Source organism: Epinephelus fuscoguttatus, linkage group LG5 (assembly GCF_011397635.1).
Source record: "Epinephelus fuscoguttatus linkage group LG5, E.fuscoguttatus.final_Chr_v1".
Lineage (NCBI taxonomy): Eukaryota > Metazoa > Chordata > Actinopteri > Perciformes > Serranidae > Epinephelus > Epinephelus fuscoguttatus.
Window position 1 is genome coordinate 12,707,091 of NC_064756.1, and position 19,003 is coordinate 12,726,093.

General features: G+C 41.3%; 1 protein-coding gene across 1 annotated transcript in view; it reads left to right on the forward strand.

Annotated features, from left to right (window-relative positions):
• Positions 1–235: 235 nt before the first annotated feature.
• Positions 236–19,003, forward strand: part of pcp4b (Purkinje cell protein 4b) — a 47,755-nt gene continuing 28,987 nt past the window's right edge. Inside the window, exon 1 of the mRNA XM_049577352.1 lies at positions 236–427. Coding sequence (XP_049433309.1) covers positions 419–427 — 9 coding nt within the window. The 5' untranslated portion in view covers positions 236–418. The remainder of the gene's footprint in view (positions 428–19,003) is intronic.

Here is a 19,003-nt window from a genome sequence, read left to right on the forward strand (position 1 = left end):
CTTTTGTTATGAAGCTCACACCCACGCACTAGTGCACACACTCAGGTGGGAGTCACTATGGTGCGTGTAGCCCAGTGAAATAACAATTTCCACTGATGACATGATGACTGGTGCATGAAAATGCCTCCCAACGCTCACATTTGTTGTTCATCAACAGGAGGCAGAAGCTCCGTTTGGCTGATTCTGATGAAAAGGGCTTACACAGCGTATGAATATTTGAAGGAGTTGGGTGGTGACTTGGGAGACACATTTGCCCACGGCATTCCTATTGGTTTATTGGTGACGTGATGACACGGAGGAGTTGGGCTTAACACTTTATAAAGCTTCTCTGTCCGCGGCGAGCCACTCTGTTAAAGACCACTGCTGAAACTTCTCACGTACTGGAAGCTGCCGAGAAACCTTGACGTTACCGGCCATCATGAGCGAGGTAGGACTATTTTATGTTTTAAAACAAAGACGCGTCGGGATTAACCCAATTACGCACGATACGCGCGCGCTAATGCGCAGAGGGAAGCACCATTAATGAGAGATTTTACAGCCAGGCGAGCTGTCGCTGTCGACGGATTTCTGTTAACTGATGAGATTTCTGATCCGACATTTACTGATGCAGCGCGGATACAATTCATTACAGAGTGTCAGATGCTGCACAGCTGCTCCGTCAAAGTGTAAGGAACACCAGGGCGCATCAATGTGCTGTGTACTACTACCCCTGGAGCAACACTGGGGATTTACGATAGATAACGGTGTTTATTTTTTACAACAATAGTTCAGACCTACTTTACGCACAGTCCTTATTTAATACTGTGTGTTTTGACAACAAATGTGGCTAAAATTGAGCGCAATATGAACAGATTCTACTTGGAAAGCATAGTAATGTAAAGTCTCATGTATTGTAGGGACACAGAGAAGCTGTTTGTGGATGATAGTACATAGTGGGAGCGCAGGTGGTTACACACGCACCAGCTACACTGTATATCACTGTAGGTTTATCTCTCAGTATAAATAACCCAGCAGTCTCGGGTATCAGAGATCTGTAGGGGGGTTACAGCTTGCAATGGAAAACTGCTGTAAGGTTTTCCCACAGCTCGCTCCCCTCTGACTCCATACAGTCACAGATGTTCCTGCTCCATGCATTTAAAAGTGGATGGAGGAGGATATTAATAGCGCCCTATAATGGATAGTTTTTACTCTGCAGCAGCTCTAAAGTTCAATGTCCTAGAGTATTCTGCTAATGTCACTACTAGTATTTTAGGTTTTTTTGGAGGGTACTTGGGTACTAATTTGGGAAATATCATGCAAAATGTCAGCAGAGTGTTTATTTTACAAAATATCATGATAATGGTGTATCACTGACATGAGTACCCGAAAACGCTGATGATGTCTGGCTGATGCTGTGATCTTTTCTCCACAGACTCATTGTTTTTCATTTGCTTGTCAGTTGAGTGACACGGTCATAAGACACGTCAGCAGGTTGTGGGACATCAAAGATGTTCAGCAAACACCTCTCAGTTGTAAGCAGCAGGGACGGGGGCTAGTCGCATTCAAGTTCAGTCAGTCAATGCAAATTGTGAATTACAAATCAGCTCACAGAAGTCAAGTTTGATCTATTTTTGAGAATATCTTTATAATTGCGGTTCTCACTCTCACTGATGCGCCCCATTGTTGTGACACTTGGAAAGATGGAATGACTTTGACTTGCGATTCTGCTCTGAAATTCTGCTTTGACATTTTATCAGACAAGCACAGTATAGCGTATCCTGCTCCATGTTAGTATTGACAGAAGCTAAGTGCATTTCTGGGAGTATTCTTGTTTGCGCACTTATATGTGGGTAAATATTTGCTTTTTAACAGTGTATATGCTTACATGCAAACTGGTGTTTGTGTATCCCTGTGCATGGAAAAACACAGGCGGACATGTATGCACAAAGGGTAATTTAGGAGCCTGAGATGTTGAGAGTCATTTGGCTCCACGGAGTGAGTAACAGCAGCAGTAAACCTCCTCAGACCTGGCACTTCAAACTCAGAGGTATAAAAAAAAAAAAAAAGTCCAAATGCCTTCAGGTAAAGAAGGCAGAGTTATTTGAGTTCAATCCTGCAGTCTGGCGGGTATACAGTCTGTCATTCCCTCAAATGGATCGGTGGCAGACATTACCGTACTTCCCTGCGAGCTGTTTATAACAAGTCATTCACCGGCCGCCTCAATAAAAGATGAATTCAGGGAGCGCACACAACAGGAGCTATAACAGCTTTTAAATAATTGAATCCTTTGCTGGGAGCGAAATCACCTGAGCCTTTTGTTTGGTTATAATGTGCAAAGTAAAGGGAAGCTGCCATCTCCTGTTGATTAAAAGATGTGTAATTTTAGGGAGAACATGGCCCTGGTGCAAATGTGAGGAGGAGGAGGCAGCGGAAGGGATGTGAATTTTTCTGCTTAGTAATAGCTTATGTTTTGTCAAGTTACTGCGCAGGGTGGAGTTGTTCTCAATCAAAGTCATGAATGTATTCGGTCGCCAAACTTGACATGAAGCCAGAGTCCGAAGCAGAGCAGCTCAGCATGTTCTGGATGGATGAGTCTCGCAGTGGTCAGCACTGCAGCACCTTCCCTCATCCAACCAACCACACTCTCTGCCCTTGTTCTCTGCACCTCCCTTTTTTTACCCCCTTATCTACACAAACCTGCTCAGAACAAGTACAATACTCGAGGGTAATGCTGTTACACAGTTTCACCCCCACATCTCAGACTTTTACCTCTTACTCCCTCTCTCTTTGCCTCTTGGCAAATGAACCAAAGCTTTCAAGGGAACAATCTAAGTCCCCAAAGCTTCTGACTTCTGTCAGTGTGTTCATGTCAAGGAGGAATGAACAAGCTGACAAGAGAGGCTGAAAAACTGTCAGGTGCTCCAGATGGTGGAAAATGGCTGACTTAGACACTTTAATACTTTTCTGTAATACTCAGAGTTTAGCCACTGACACGGTTACTAACTATCATCACAGCCAGTCTTAGTTATAACTTGCTGTTTGTGTTTGTTCCCTATCTGTGACATTTTTCGGATTATCCAGGATTACAGAGCAACATTGTGATATTTTAGAAATGTGACGCAAAATCATTGAAATTAAATAAAGGCAGATGCTATGTGCACCCAGGTGTCTGTAGCCAATAATGCCATATGCACCCAGGGTGGAATAGCCATTGTAGCTATTTACACCCTGGTGTATATTCCTGGGCGTCCTAGCAGCGTCAAAATATGACGTTAACACAAACGGGTCTGTTCAGGTATTCTGCGTAAGTGCATTCAGCAGCTTTATACATCCTATAAACTGAATTTCATTGGTCAACTAAATCTAAAATTTATAAGCCAACATTGACTCACATGGGACTTAATCCCAGTCTCCTGTGTAAAAGTCCTGTGCTTAACCTACTCACCCACTGTGGACTGTGTGGCTCTTTATACTATGTCACCTGACTTTCGGACAGTAAATTTGAGTATCTGAGACTGACTAGTAGCCCCCCTGTGACCCTGAAAAGGATAAGCAGACACAGGTAATGAATGAATGAATGAATGAATGAATGAGATTGGCTAGTACAAGCCCAAGCCGTGACCCCTTTTGCCCTAATCCTAACTGCTTCTGACCTTGGGGTGTTAATTTGACAAGTACGAACCTATCATAGCACGCAATGGGATTTATAATAACACATTGTAGGGTTGGGTATAAATAGTTGAACAGCTGCAGTGTGACGATTCTCACTCAGGTGCAAATAGACACTCAGTTAAAGAAAACTCCACAACCCCTCTCAGAATAGGCCATTTTACAACAGACAGTTTGACTTGTCCTAATAGGAAAAGGACAGGTGTTACCAGGCCAGCCGTTGGGAAATATGGGCAGGGGGGCTACATTTTCCAAAGTGGGCCCCTCTTCGACACCCATCAGCAAATCACTACACATATCACGATGCAAAATGTTATGCTTTCTGCAATGATAATCCAATTTATCATATTTCCACATGTATTTTGTTATTATATTTTGCCAAAAAATACCCTCCAATGAATGATTAGAGAAACGCAAACTCAAACACTGACTTAAGAAATTACTACAAGGTTAACGTCATACAATCAAATCATGATCTGACCCTTCTGTCAGATGGACTGCACCATTTCACAATGCCTGCAGGGGGTGGGAGCATCAGATGGCATGTTGAAATGTGTTTTAGTGATAGAAATACATTTATTTATCATGTAGATACATATAAACTGTATTGTTGGTGATATAAATCAGTAAGTAAATTGTTGTACTTGATCCAATTTAAATGTCAACCACAGACCATTTTATGCCCCCCCGGCGGCAGGTCTGGGTGTTATTAAATAACCTTTATATTGCATCCACACAATGTTGACAGAATGAGAAGAACAGAGGAACCTGTAGGAAACACTCACTGGGAATGCATTCGTCCAAGATGTTCAAGATTAGCAGCTTTTGCGGAGTGATGCATTACCAGTGGTTTGTTAACATGTGCAGCCAGATATAAACGGTTTATAGATCCTTTTTAATTTAGCTGAATCAGATAATATTGGACTTAATCTACACATAACTGCCAGCAATGGTGGCTTTGCGGCCAAGTTGCCAATCGTTGTTGACCCTCCCTGTACCTCTTTCCATTAAGTGAGAGATGCTGTCACTGTCCCTCTGACTCTGATTTCCAAGTCAGAGGCTAACTAATGTGTTTTTCCAACTTGGTTGCTCGTAATTACAGTCTAAATGATTTGAACGCAGCACCAGTGAGACAACACTGGAAGTGGGCGTGGCACACCTGAATGCAATGCACTCATACTTGATGATATTGCTTGCACCTGTGCTTCTCCTGCTATGACAGCTGTTAAAAGGTCCCATTGCACTCAGAAGGGTTTTCTAAAAAGCACTCAAAAACAATTAAAATCAAACCCAAACTCTACGGAAACATCCGCCCTTTGCAGCAAAACATTTGCTCAAGACACTAAAGATGGATGTAAAGATTGCATGACTAGCAGTAAGTTTCCTGTAGATGGTCAGTGTGTTTCTGTAGGTTAGGTAACTTTGCACTGAAAAAGCCACTGTAAAGAATTACGGCACATTTCATGGAACATTTTTCCAAGTATGCTTGAACTCATGTTGACTCACAGGTATTTTTGGACAAAAAAATGCACTCTGTTATTTTCCAGCAGTCACTGACTCACAACAAAGCCATCTTCAAGCCCACAAAACTCATACGACAGCAGCCAATCTTGAGTTTCTGCAGCGTCCTGTAAGAATTAGTTTGTCTGTCACTGTCACATCAGCTCCGTCAGTGTTGGCGAGTGCAAGAAAAAGAAGTTTAGACTTTGGGGACGGTGTCAAATTAAGTCAAAGATATTCTTAGATCTTATTGATCTTACCTCGACACTTCCCATCCATATTCTGCTTTGTGCCAATTAACATCAAAGGAGCGTTGTTACGTACTGCTGTAACTTAATGCACCATCACAGATGTGGTGGGTGTGTTTATGAGCAAGTATAGGGAAAGCTGTATGTATGTGTATGTGCATTTGGGAGCTGATAGGGTTTTTTTTGCTTCCACCATTAATTGTATGACTTGCAACATTTTTGAACAAGTTTGCCCAGCTGGGAATGGACAGAAATGCTAATTAGCTTGATTAAAAAATTAGCATAAACTTAGCCTTGATTGGCTGCCAGATCATTACTACAAGTACCAGCTTCTTTGGGAGACTTTTTAATGATGATAAAAAAAAAGCCTTTGGTTATGTCGGTGACTGCAGTGGGGAATCGTACACAGTATTCAAGCTACGCTGAATAAGCCCTGCCCTGCTTTAAAATCCAACAGCCCATGGACAGGAAACATACATTTGACAGAAAAAAGCTGCTAATCCACTTTAAGCAGAGATTGAAATTTCTCTAAGTACTTAGACTGAAATAACCCCGACCGGGGATGTAACGATGAGGTCATCACATTAATAGTCAGCACAAATCAGGCACTTCTGAATAGCTTTTTAAGACCTTTGCTTACTGAGCAAAGTGAGCCTATTGTACTGCGCTGCACTCTATGGTAAATGGAGAGGCTTCAGTTTCATTTTGTTGCTGAACTTGTCTCCAGTAGATCTCCCTTTAGCTTCAGTGTTCTTCAGCAAATGACTTTCTCCTCACACAACACTGAGCAAACACCATCACATAATTCAAGGCAATGACTCTCCATCCTCTAGTTGTCTCCTTTAATGCAGGACTGACCCCCTCACACATCTTCACCCCCACAGACCTCAGATTGGATTGTTTTATGTGAGTCAACACTAAACTTTGGATAGGAACTACACCAGGAGGAGTATTAAATCCACTATTGTAATGTCTCCACCAGAGATAGTGACTGAAGTCAGACTCAAATAGCAAATTTGAGGACTTAGGACGTGATTGACGAAAACTAATGAAAGACTTAACTTGACTTTGACTTGGGTATTCATGACTTGAGACTTAAGACAGATGGCTCAAAATTACTTGACTTTTTTAAGTCTTTCTAGACACTGAGAATTTAGCCTACATTTTACTTTTGAAACATGACTGGGTGATTTCCAGAGACTGAAACCCTAACCCTATAGAATAATGGACGTAGCTACCGTGACATCAACCATTGATCTCTGGACTCCTGTTGTTACTCCTCAGTTTGGACAAGAGGGTCAAACTGTGGAGGAGCAAGGGGTGGGACTGAGAACCAGACACTATCCACAGACAACCTGTCACACAAAGTGGCCACACCCTTGGTCATGCATAACATGGGGGTCTGTAGGGATAAACCTGCTTCTGGAGCCAGCCTCAAGTGGCCATTCAAAGAACTGCAGTTTTTGACACTTCTGCGTTGGCTTCATTTTTAGCCCTAGAGACTGCTGCTTGGCAATTTTTAGAGCAATGCGTGCAAACCTGGCAACCTTCTTGGATGCAGCAGACCAGCTGAGCCCATCACATGAAGCAGGTATCATGGAGTGGGCTTTCGTCCAAAAATATTAGTATTTGAAATAAAATACAGGAATGTCTTTTTTTAAAATCTAACTTATTAGCTAATTGGCTGGTCAAACATTAGAAAGTTAATGTTCGACCAGATCATCAGAATTTCATATGACTTGACTTGTGACTTGCTTGACTTATAGCAGGGATACAACTTGACTTTCTTGATTCCTACCACAGTAACTTGTGACTTGCACATGTGTGACTTACTCTCCAAACAAAATTGGATGCATTTTCCACTACAGTTTGATGCCTCATGTTTAATAACCTAAAGTGAGACTAATGGCATCCATTTTTATTCGGGGTCATTATCTGGGGTAGCTGTGGGGATGTAATTTAGAGAGTGATTTTTTTCTCCCCCCCTCTCTTTGGTCGCTCTCAACACTTTTCATCAGCATTTGTTCCCAATCCCATTAAAAACTGAGTTCAGCAGGTTTCACCATGAGTAGCATGAGGTGCTCAATCCTTGAAATGCACACTGCGTCGCTGTGGGGAGAAATCAGCATTTACTGTATACTTAGCAAAAGCCAAATGATAGGTCTGTCCTAGTCTCTCCAGATTGGCGAACCTACAACAGGAAGTTGTCTGTCCCTACATTCAAATATTAAGCAGCTTTAGAGCATGTACTGCTGGATTAGGGGACTTTTGTGGATTGTGTAGATCTACTGTGTCGTGGCCTCCAATGTTGTCGGCCAGATTCTTGTTAGCTGTCCAACAGACAGATGGAGCTCACTTGGAGAGATTGTTTTTCACCCTAATGGTACACGGGGTTAAATTGGCTTGGCTTTGTAAATGGACTAAAATTTACAGAAATAAATACACACTCAGTTGTGATGATTTATTGCTGTCAGTCTGTCATTGTTGTAATGGACTGTCTGCACCAGCAGTGAAAGCATTTTGATGACATTTTGCCTCTACAGATGTTTGTATTGTAAAAGTAGTTTGTTTGGTGAGTACCACATGGCTGTTGGTTGGTTCATCACTTTTGTCCAAACTGAAACATAAAAACAACTCTGTACATGTATTCATAGTCCCCAGAGGATGAATGCTACTGACTTCGGAGATCTCCTCCTTTAGCGCCACCATGGCATTGACATTTGTTTTTGGATAACATGCCTCTATCCAACTATTGCCAGAAAATCTGGTAGACACCTTTATATCACCTCAGGATGATTGCAATAACTCCAGTGACTCCTTTAACTTTTCCTATAGCTGCATCATCATGTTAAATGTATTGTATGTGTTAATAACTGATGACCAGTACTTCGGTTTGAGACCAAATACCTGCTAAATAAAGACATTCCCGTCAGCCTCAGCTGTACTTTGTGTTTAGTGCTAATTAGCAAATGTTAGCCTGGTAATACTTTAAAATAAGAGGGTGAACATGGTAAAATTATACCTGCTGATGTTAGCATTTAAACCCAGTTCAGACCAAAGATTCAGGACGAGACAAAACCATTTCAGAACATTACAGATAAAAGTTGCAGTGGTGTGAACTCGTCGGTCTGAGCTCAACTCAAGCCGGCTGATGGTGTCACCTGCAACTCAGCTGGTCAAACTGCCAGCGACTGATTTTAAAAAGTAAAGCACGTCACCTGTTTCAACAACCAATCGGCATGTAGTGAAGTCCACTGGTCAAAACAAAATGACCATAGACAGCGTGTTTGCTTGCTGCCACAGGTACTCATTCTTTGCCAAGCCATCTGTAGCCAGTATCTCCAGTATTTTAAGAAGCTACAAATTATATTCAGCAACAAAATAAGCCTAAAAAGCCTGAAATTAGGACGGAAGTACAGAGAGTTGTTGCACAGAGATGATACATCATCTCATCTAGTTGTATTGGTGTGAACTGGCAGGTTTATAGAATGTTGCAGAATGGCACATTGCAAGTAGTTGCTAGTTTCAACTCATCTCATTGCGAATCTTTGGTCTGAATAGGGCTTTAGCTAACCTGTAGACTCTAAAGGCCAAAACACACCAGTGGCGTCATATGACAGCGGCGTCATTGACGCGAGTCAAGTGCCACCCCCAACACACACAAAAAGCGTCGCACTGCGGGGCGTCAACCGGATTTCTATTGCACTCTCCAGTCTGCGGGAGCTAGGAAGTACAAAATTGCGTTTTTTCAAGGGCGGCGACGCTGGAAAAATAGGACAATAGCGTAAAGTGCCACGGCACGGCACGTCGACGCGCGTCGAGCCACTGCCGGTGTGAGTTTGTAAATAGAAAATAATGGGGGTGGCTGTTTTGACACGCGTCGTACGCCGGTGTGTTTTGGCCTTAAGTCTTGTCCAGCAGAAAATAAAGTTAAAATCCATTTAAAGAAAGAAAAGCAAAAGTACTAAGAGCTTAAAAAATACTTTCTCAGAATGTCATGCTGTACTCTTTTTCTAAAAAGTGCTGGTTGTGTAACCATTTACAAACGGCAGTCACTTTGTAAGTATTTTCTTCAGTGGAATTCAGTGGAAAACTTTTGCACACCGGTGTTCATAAAGGTGCGTCGGAGGAGGAGAACAGCAACCAGACTTGTAGAAAGACTCCCGCGGGAGTCTTTCTACAAGTCAAGTATTTTCTAAATAAAAGCTTAAATCTTTAAATGGTTTAAATAACTCTATTATTTCCACTTCAAACAATCCACAACCTAATAGTATTAGCGTATTTATTATCTTCATGTTGATTCATATCAGGTTTCCCTCGTGAGTCTAATCAACAAACACTTCATCAACTAACACGATCTTTATCAACAGCAAAGAAGATATAAATGGCAATTTACTGAACCGCAGCATCATAAATCACTTGGATTGCTGCCGAACGCACGGTGAAACTATTACACTCTGGGTGGTTAAGTGACTTGGATGAAAGCAGTTTTTGTTATGCATGTGTGGCTGTTGTCTGATTATTATGCAGCCATAAATTCACAAGCTGTGTACACAAGGCTGACAGGCTCCTGTTCCTCAGATTCACGGATTGTAATGTAAAGTGAATCAATAAAATAAATTGACATCTTTATTAAGCCTGTTGCTTTAGTGAAGTGCTTTGGAAGGTGTTTACCAAGCTTGTTTCATCCTGCCGCTGATGGATGTGCTGCTGTCAGAGTAAACTACATGTATGCAAGAGAAAAAATCTTCTTTAAGTTTCTACATTTCATGTGGATGAAAAATTATAATGAAAAATTAACACTAAAGTATGTCGTTGAATATTACTCTACATCAGCATCCAAACTGTAACACAGCAGATCGGGATGTGAAAGGACAGTTTGACAACTATAAAATGTGTTAATGTATGATAACAGGTGTCATCTCTGTGTAAAACAAAACACATCCTCTCATCTTTGCTCCGTGCGTACACCCACAGTCATGAAAATCACACATTTCAGCGATGTCAGCAACAGCGTGCCATGTGTGCGTGCTGGTGTGTATGTTTCAGTCATTCACCTTACGAGTGGAGTGGGTGGGGAATGGCTGAATTAGCAGAGCGACATTACTGCTGCACGCTGCAAATTTACCTCCCACAAAATCATTACAGCATCACACTCCACAGATTTGAGGCTGAAAATATCACTTCAGGGACTGCGGGGCTCTGCAGGCCAATCTAATAAGTAAGGAGGTTACAGAAACAGGTTTGTGACTGCAGGGTCCCCAGTATAGAGATATATGGACAAATGGAAAAATCTTGCTAGAGGCACATGAATGTCCCTCAGTCATCACTATCAATGTGATCTTGAGCAATGAAACCTCAATTACAAATGAGTAAATATGTGTTACTTTGCCCTCCCCATCCTCTCCCTCAGGCTCTAAATTAGACTGTGTTGTTGTTGTTAATTTGCTTTGGTTAAATAGGATTTTACAAATTGTATTAATAATATTAGATGTTGCCACAGCAGTGATTAAGATACCAAGTTATACAATATAAGGTGTTATCCTTCAGCTGCTTTCCTAAAATGTAAAACCGATACCAATTATTTGTAATCAAGGAGACCCATAGGTGATATTTGGGAATGATATAGTATTAAAAATGAAAATCAGTAATTCTGTTCATTCACTCCAGGCATTTAGTTCTAGTCCAGTTGTTTGGGCAGTTTTGGCGTTTGTCATCCTGCACCATCACAGAGGGAAATCAGATTCCTGTGATTAACAGAAGTTTACGCAGCACTTTTATGCTTCTGATGTGTATATTTATGTTCTTTGGTGTCACAAGGAGCTCACAAAAAATAAAAGATTCTAATCACTATTGGTACTACTAGACTGCGAATCAACTGCATGTCGTGAATAATGACTAACGGGGGGAGACAGGGAGAAAAGAGGGCTTCTTGTACAGCTATGATTTGGGGCTTATTACTGCGGGATCACTGTCACACACTCTTTAATAGACTTAATGAACTGACAACTGAGTCGGATACAAGCACAGCAGTTTTAACAGCTTTTTAATCAGGGAAAATACCCATGCTGATGAGCATACATGTTGCCATGGTTACCAAATGATGAGCATAAATAGGTTGGCCTCATACAGATCAATTATAAGACCATGGACACATCTCTGAGCAGCAGATGTTATTTATTGATAGTTAAGCTTTTGAAATTATGCTAAAATCACATAACTACAATCATAAAATTTTGTGGTTGGGTTTGTTTACTTTCACACAGCAAACAAACTGCACCAGAGTTCGCTTGACAGCAGACTGAGAACAACTATTAACATGCTCTTGGTTCGGTTGTTTGGTCCACACCAAGGTTTAAGTGACAGCTTTCACACCAGGTCAAATGAGCCATAGTAACCGGGAAAATGGACCTGAATTTGTTCTCAATTGAATAAAACTGATGAAGTGTAAAAGCACCCTTAGAGACAAAATTTAGAATAACACAAACTCCATCACGTAACTTTGTTAAAATGTCTTTCAGTACATTTTTAATCAAATGCTGCCAAAGAGCTTTTCAACATTATCTTAAAAAAAAAAAAAAAAGAAAGGATGCACAAACTTTCTTTTCTCACAAATCTTTGATCTAATCTTAATGTGCAGTTCTCTTGTTTATCAGTTAAATGTATGAACTACACTACAGACTTAAGTCTCTACTTTTTCCAGAACAAAATGTCTACACAAGCCACTGAGGGGTGAACAGGTGAACTTGTTCCAGATGCATGTTCTGGGCTAAAAATAAACCAATGTCCAGTGTGCTTTATCTGTCTGGATTTGTTGATCCATTTATTCTCAATTCAATATACACATTCTCACTATAACACAGAAGGGTGACAGCATTATCCGTATATAATCATTATTACATTCAGCATACTCAGGTTTACACACCAATACTTTCCACATGCTTCCATAACATGGTCAAAAACTGTTTGCTTCTCATTCCACACATCTGATTCCCATTACCTGGAGCTTATGCACTTAACACATGAATGCTCCACCCTGTATGTGTATATTTACCTTGTTTAGATAAGGATAAAATAAACAAAACTACATTATGGCTCCAACATTACTCACAGTGACAAACAGAGTGAAGGCCAGGTCAACAATCGGTTGACTGTTATTGTAGATACCACTTGAAGCTCAATGAGACTACGTCTATGCAAGTCTATGCAATCTTACAGGACGAGCATAAGGTGTTGACAGATTTTCAAATTTTCACTTTCTTAAATGTTTTTTTGTCTGATATGGTAGATGACGCATGAACAAGACATTAAATGTGGGTGAAAATACTTCTATGCACATTGTACAACCATGAATCACAGTGTTAAGAGTTCATACTTAGATTTGTGTGTGTTCAAGAAGAAGAATTAAAGTTTGAATGGTTCCCATTTGTCTTTATGGAGACTTGATACAGCAGCTTAGATTTAGAGCCCAATTGTATGGTTTTATGATAATGTTAAGGCTCAAGTCATGAAGACAATTTTATGTTTGATTTCCAAGGTCAATCTTTTTTTTTTTCGGGACATTTAATACCTAAACTGAGGTCATGACTCATTTGTTGTTATTGTGATAGAAGCCTGTTTGAGTGTCTACCATGGTACCCTTGGTAATGGTAAAAGGCAGATCAGTAAGTGTATATATTCTGCGTGGAGGAGGTTGGGGTGGCTGCTCATCCTGTTTACATTTACTCCAGTTAACTTTTTTCTTCAGCAGGACTCCTGTGTTAAATTAGCAAAATACCTTTGACTCCACAGAACATTTTTAACATTTTACCCAACAGATTTTGGTGCTTAATATCCTGTGTTTTTATTGTCATGAGCTGTGGAGCACGGAATTGGAAGAAGCTGCAATAGGATAGAAGCCGAAATAAACTTGTCTCCATTTTAAGTTGATACTACTTAAAATTCTTGACTTTGCTGAACTGAAGAATTGATATTAGTGCAAGTATGTTTCCCTCATTTGGTGGTGGGTTGTATGTCTTTATATGACGACTTAAAAAGAAGGTCAGGACAGTTGCATTAGACTGGTTAGGCCCAAAAGCATTAGTTTTATTGATGCTATTCTGTGCTCTTCCCATTATGGACTAAATGGAGCCTAACTGCTGTGCTCATTTCTAAAGGAGCTCATGTGGAAAAGAAAACCTGCTGCTCACAGTTAACATGGTGTCTCTGTGGATGTTGGAGTAAGAGACAAAGATGAGACAAACTGGCAACGTGGATGGAGATTTGTAGCAGTTGGCAGTGAGGTGAGACATGGATTTACTTGACAAGCGGACATAAATCATGAGCTGACAGTGAACGTCTGTCATCGCATCTCGACACTCGATTAATTTGGGACTGACCTGCCTCCTGAGAGCACAGTAGATCCATATGCTACTGTTTATGCTCCTGGATATTGATGCCAAAATATAGAAATCTCTTCTGGGTCCATTGCTGATAAACACTAAGGCACAAACAGTGAAATAAACAACACAAAATCAGTTCACTGCTCATTCTTAATGAAGTTTAACTGTGTTTTTGGACAGATGTTGAACTAATATTTAACATGTTATCACTCTCTGAGAAAGTATATGGAATCAGCCACACTCTTTCTTTCCTCATAAATCCTGCAGGACCCTCATGTCCCGCAGGTCTTTTCTATCACCGTCTTTCCTCAAAGCGACTCTGTCACAAACCCCTCTCGTCTGAGCAGGCACACGCCAGAAGCCAACACATGCCCTCTGCAGATGTCACTAGAAATTCACTGCAACTTTTGAGGAACTGTTTTATAAGACACTGCCTTAGAACCACATTTAAACATGAGAGGCAAATCGTGTCTGATGGTCTCATTACTTTGAAGAAATGTGGAGCAGTCGGTCTGGTTTCCTGCAGGTTTTTTTTTTTTTTTTTTTAGCTTGTTTCCTTCGCACAGAAATTAGCTGGAGTGAACCCTTGATGTCCTGTGCGTGATCCTGAGCAGGTGGTTTCTCAACAGATTCTCCCCTCACCGGAAGACCAGCAACTCATTTTTTTCTCTTGCCTACGCTTGAAGAACAAAAAGAAGAAGAAGAGGCAGTTTGGCCTTATGTTCTTTCTGCTTGAATTGTCTCTGGCCTACTTCTGCTTTTTTAAATTCTTAATGGCCATTGAGTGTGGCAGGGAACTCTTGGACTCTGCAAGCTGCCAAGTCTTAAAATAACCCCAGAGATGAACGAACAGCATTATTAAATTATTTCCCCGATTCCTCACCCTGCATTCTCCCCCACCACTTTACTTTGATTGAAGTTACTAAGCTCTACACTAAAAAATTTTGTTTTGATTAGGACCTCACTGAGCATGGAGAAAGCATCTAAACTATGAGTCGATCCTGATTCCTTACATTATTATGACATCAAATACCTGGCTATCTCTTCCCTGGGAGGTTGTTACATGAGATGTTTCCACTCGACAGTCTCTGGTGGGACAGCTCAAGCAGAGGACAGATTCATCATTCCTCATAATTAGGGTCTTAATTTGAACACCTTGCTCTTTTCAGTTCATTGCAAAGCTAGTCTCCTGCTGCTTGGCCCACAAAAGCAGACTGGAGAGGTATCTGGGTCGCCTGGTTACGTATAGCGAACGCTCTCTGTGTCACGTGGACCCCCCTCGCAGCTGATGGGCGCTTGGCAATGGATGGAAGCAACAGAGTCGTCCGCCAACAAGCTGGCCTTCCTCTAAACAAGCCAGTCTCTCCGGGTCTCAGCTCCCGAGCCCAAAATGGTCAGTGTTGCTGAGCCAGATGAAGTAGCGGAAGCCAAAACATCAATCATCGCATTATGCCAGCCATGCTTATGAATCAGCTACTACAGATTAACAAAGTAAGAAGCTTTCGGGATCCACAATATTGATTTTCTCATTCTAATCTGCTACGAATAGTAAGATGCTTCAATGTCCCACGCATTAGAATGAAGCCAAGAAGCTACAGGAAGCTGCCATCTGACAACAACTTCAGCCTTAAAATATAACTTCTCTGGAGGAAGAAGAACCAACACAGTTTTTTGAAGCAGCAAACAGAAGCGAGAGAGAATGGTGATGAGCACAAAGGCCAGGTAGGGCTGAATTCAAATCCAGGATGCCACAATGTGATGCAGTAGATACTAATGGACTCAATACAAGAAGTACTGGTACCAAATCTCAGGCAGCCTGTACGTATACCTACCAAAAGTAATACACCACAATTCATATATAATGTACATAACTATGAGCCAGGAATGAGCCACATAATCTGGAAGGCTGTGATCATGTGACCAATGCACTGACAGGAGTAAAGAAAGTCCCATTATGACCAAAAGCTTGTGTAGGGACGCAGGTTGCGTTGATAGATGGATCAAAAAACACAGGACTTTCCCCACAGGAGGCTGGTGTTCGGAAATGTGTGAAACCAAGTAAACTTTGAGTTATTTTAAGGTACATCCATACCATGTTTCTTTTTGTAAAACTACCTGTGCAACTTTATGTTAAGTATGTAGCTTTACAGTAAGTAACGTCATTCATAGGGTGGTAATTTGTTAGATATCATATGCCTGTTGTATCAGGATACGTTGAGGCAATAAAGGTGGTTGTTTTTTCGCTGGACAATAACTGAAAGAAATTTAACAAGATGATATACTTTTACACTTTGAATATGGTGTTTTCAAACATGTTAAACAAGCAAGATATCACATTTAATTAATTAGCTTTAGAGGTGCTGGTAGGCAGATTTTGTAACCTTTGGACACTGCTAGGCTAGCTGGTCTGGGCTAGCTAAAGGAGGCTAGCTAAAGAAAGCGAATTGCTAGCTAAAGGGAGATAATGGCTGCCTCTCATTTCACTCTCAGCAAAAAAGAGAAAAATGCAATCTGTTGTACCAGGACCTCGTAAAAAACCTATCCGTGACATAGGAAAATGGAACAGACATTCAAGTCAGAACTCCAAGTTGGTAACGAGATCCATCTAGCCCAAGTTCTCCGACATAATCAAACCTGATGTCACAGCAAAAATGATGGCGCACACAGTAAACTTCTTATGTAGTGCCTGTGTTGTGAAACTGGCTATAGCAGCAAAAATGGATGCACATAAGTGCTCCAACTTCAGGCTGTACACAGTAATATACTCCATTTGCACAATTTTGCACAATTTTGAGCTGTTGCACATTATTTGAACAGCAAAGATGAGCAAGAGAGCTGCCTTATTTTATACGCCATTTCTCTTCGATAATGTGTCATGGTAATTGGTAAAAGGTCCTCTGTAGATGCTTGTGAATCTCAGAAACTTGCCATACAAACATCAATTTGCTGTGAGTGTCCGTGTTTCCCGAGCAGATCCAGTGGGACGCATATAGATTAGAAGTTGGGTATACCCACTCAGAATTATCAACTTCCAATTTGCAATGGATTGCAGCATCTGTATATCTTCCAAAATGTCGATCTGTTCCTTCGAATCAACTGAAATCCTGATGTCTGTTGAGTCCATCTCATTTCTGTACATTCTTGAACTTGCTCTGAAAACAAGTGTTGCTGTTTCGACTCACTGGCAGACTGTTTTTATTGTGATTTAATTGAAAAACAGATTCTCGCCCTCACCACACGATTAAATGTGTTGCAGAGAGGAGCACTTTAACCCACTGCACAGCTTCTGTAAATCAGCTGGCTGATTGAACCAAAACCCCGGATGATCACAGGGAACTCCCTCATCTATTTACTGGCCTGCTGGTTAGTTTGTTGCTCCTTTCATCACTGCAACACGCTCTGTGGCAGCACGCTTTATAATCCCAAAGTGAGGAAACCAATCCCCAGAGATTGGCGACACCCCCACTAATGAAAGGAACGCCGAAAAATGTAATCTCGCCAATTTCAAGGCTCATTAAGTTGTGTGACAGACGGGAGTTTGAAGAAATAATTCGAAGAGGAGCTGCAATGTGTTTCTTCCCTCTCCCCTCCTCTCTCTCTTCTCCTTTTTGCTTTTTCTTCACTGGAAATTGCTGTTAATCAAAGTATTTTTTAACCACAGCACCAGCTGTATTAAGATGAAAATAAATGATTTTTATTCTAGAGGTCCTTTATAGTTTTGTGATTTCAGGCTTTTCTGGGGCATGACGGCATTAGTACTTATTGGCTTGGTGTCGACTGCATTATGTGAGCAGAGAGTTTTACTGCTGCATTGCAAAAATCCCCCCCAAATAAAATGTTAGGTTTAACAAAAAAAAAAAAAAAGTTTGTGAGTCAGTGTGAGTGGTTTGATCACAGCTTTTCTGGGGACGGCTCCTTGGTTGCATGACAGCTGGCCTGCTTTTTGCTTAGACTCATAATTTTACCAGAAAGCTCAGAGGAATACAAAAGAAGCAAAAACAACTAAATGCGTGTCTCAAACACTGACAGGCGCATGCAGCGTGTGGAGGTGGCTTGACAACAGCTGCAGAAAGAGAATGGTGGAGAAGCTGCGACTGCTTTGGAAGGAATACAGCTAATATGAAAACAGAAGTGTTCGTATCATCTTCAACGTCAGGGCCTGACAGCTGTTCACCTCAGCAGAGTGCCACCTCAGGAGTCCTGGCTGCCACAGAGGAAATGGAAAGTGTGCAGCTGAGTTTCTGTGCCTTGTGGTTCGCCAGGCAAGACCGTGCCAAGGTCCCAGCGTCGCCAGTCACAGTCAAACAGCTGATGTTTATGACAAGCAAATCAGCTGCTCTTCCTCTTCCCCTGCTGACTCGCTGTACTTGTCCCCAAGGCTCCGCTGAGGAGGAAAAAAAAAACCCATCTCCGCACTCAACTTGAAGATAGTAAAAGATACCAACCCACCTTCATCTCAGTGTCATTTCCACACCTACGCTCAGCGTGGGGATTAACACGAGCCCTTGTGTTGAAAATGTCATTATTTCTGTAAAAGGCAAAGTAGGTGTATTTCCTGAATTGACTGTGGAAAGGATGTGAGAGCATTTAAGGATATCAACTGTTATAAAAATGATTTAATGAGAAAAATCAAATGACATGAACGGTATCGTCATTAAATGTCATTTTCTCAGCTTCAAAGGCTGCAGAATTTTTGAAGCGCATCTTTGGACTGGGAGTTAAGATACATTACAACCTTAATTCATGCTTCTATTTGCCTTTCAATTGGCTTTCTTTATGTTCTAATTACTGCCTTTTCAGAGAAAAAACGTCCCAGGGAATGTCACTAATTATGTTTCATGGTAATTACTGACCTCTCTGTTGCACTGCAACAATACGAACCCACCCACTTCCTCTTCATTTTTACCCAGACGTGGACTGGCTGCCCAACAAAGAAAAGAAAATCCAAAAAAAATCTGCAGCAGGGAGTTATTGACCCAGCACTGATTTGGCAGTGTTTCACTATGCCCTGTAGCCTTTATGACAGTATGGTTTATGTAACTGCCAATGGAGCTCATACAGATGAGTGGTCTGTAGCACACAACCATGTGCACACACATACACACACACACACACACACACACACACACACGAAAGCCCTCGTAGTAAAGAGCACACACACACTCCCACTGCCTGCACTGTGAGGATGAGCAGGCTGATTTCTGAAGAGCTGAAGAGGCAGGAGGA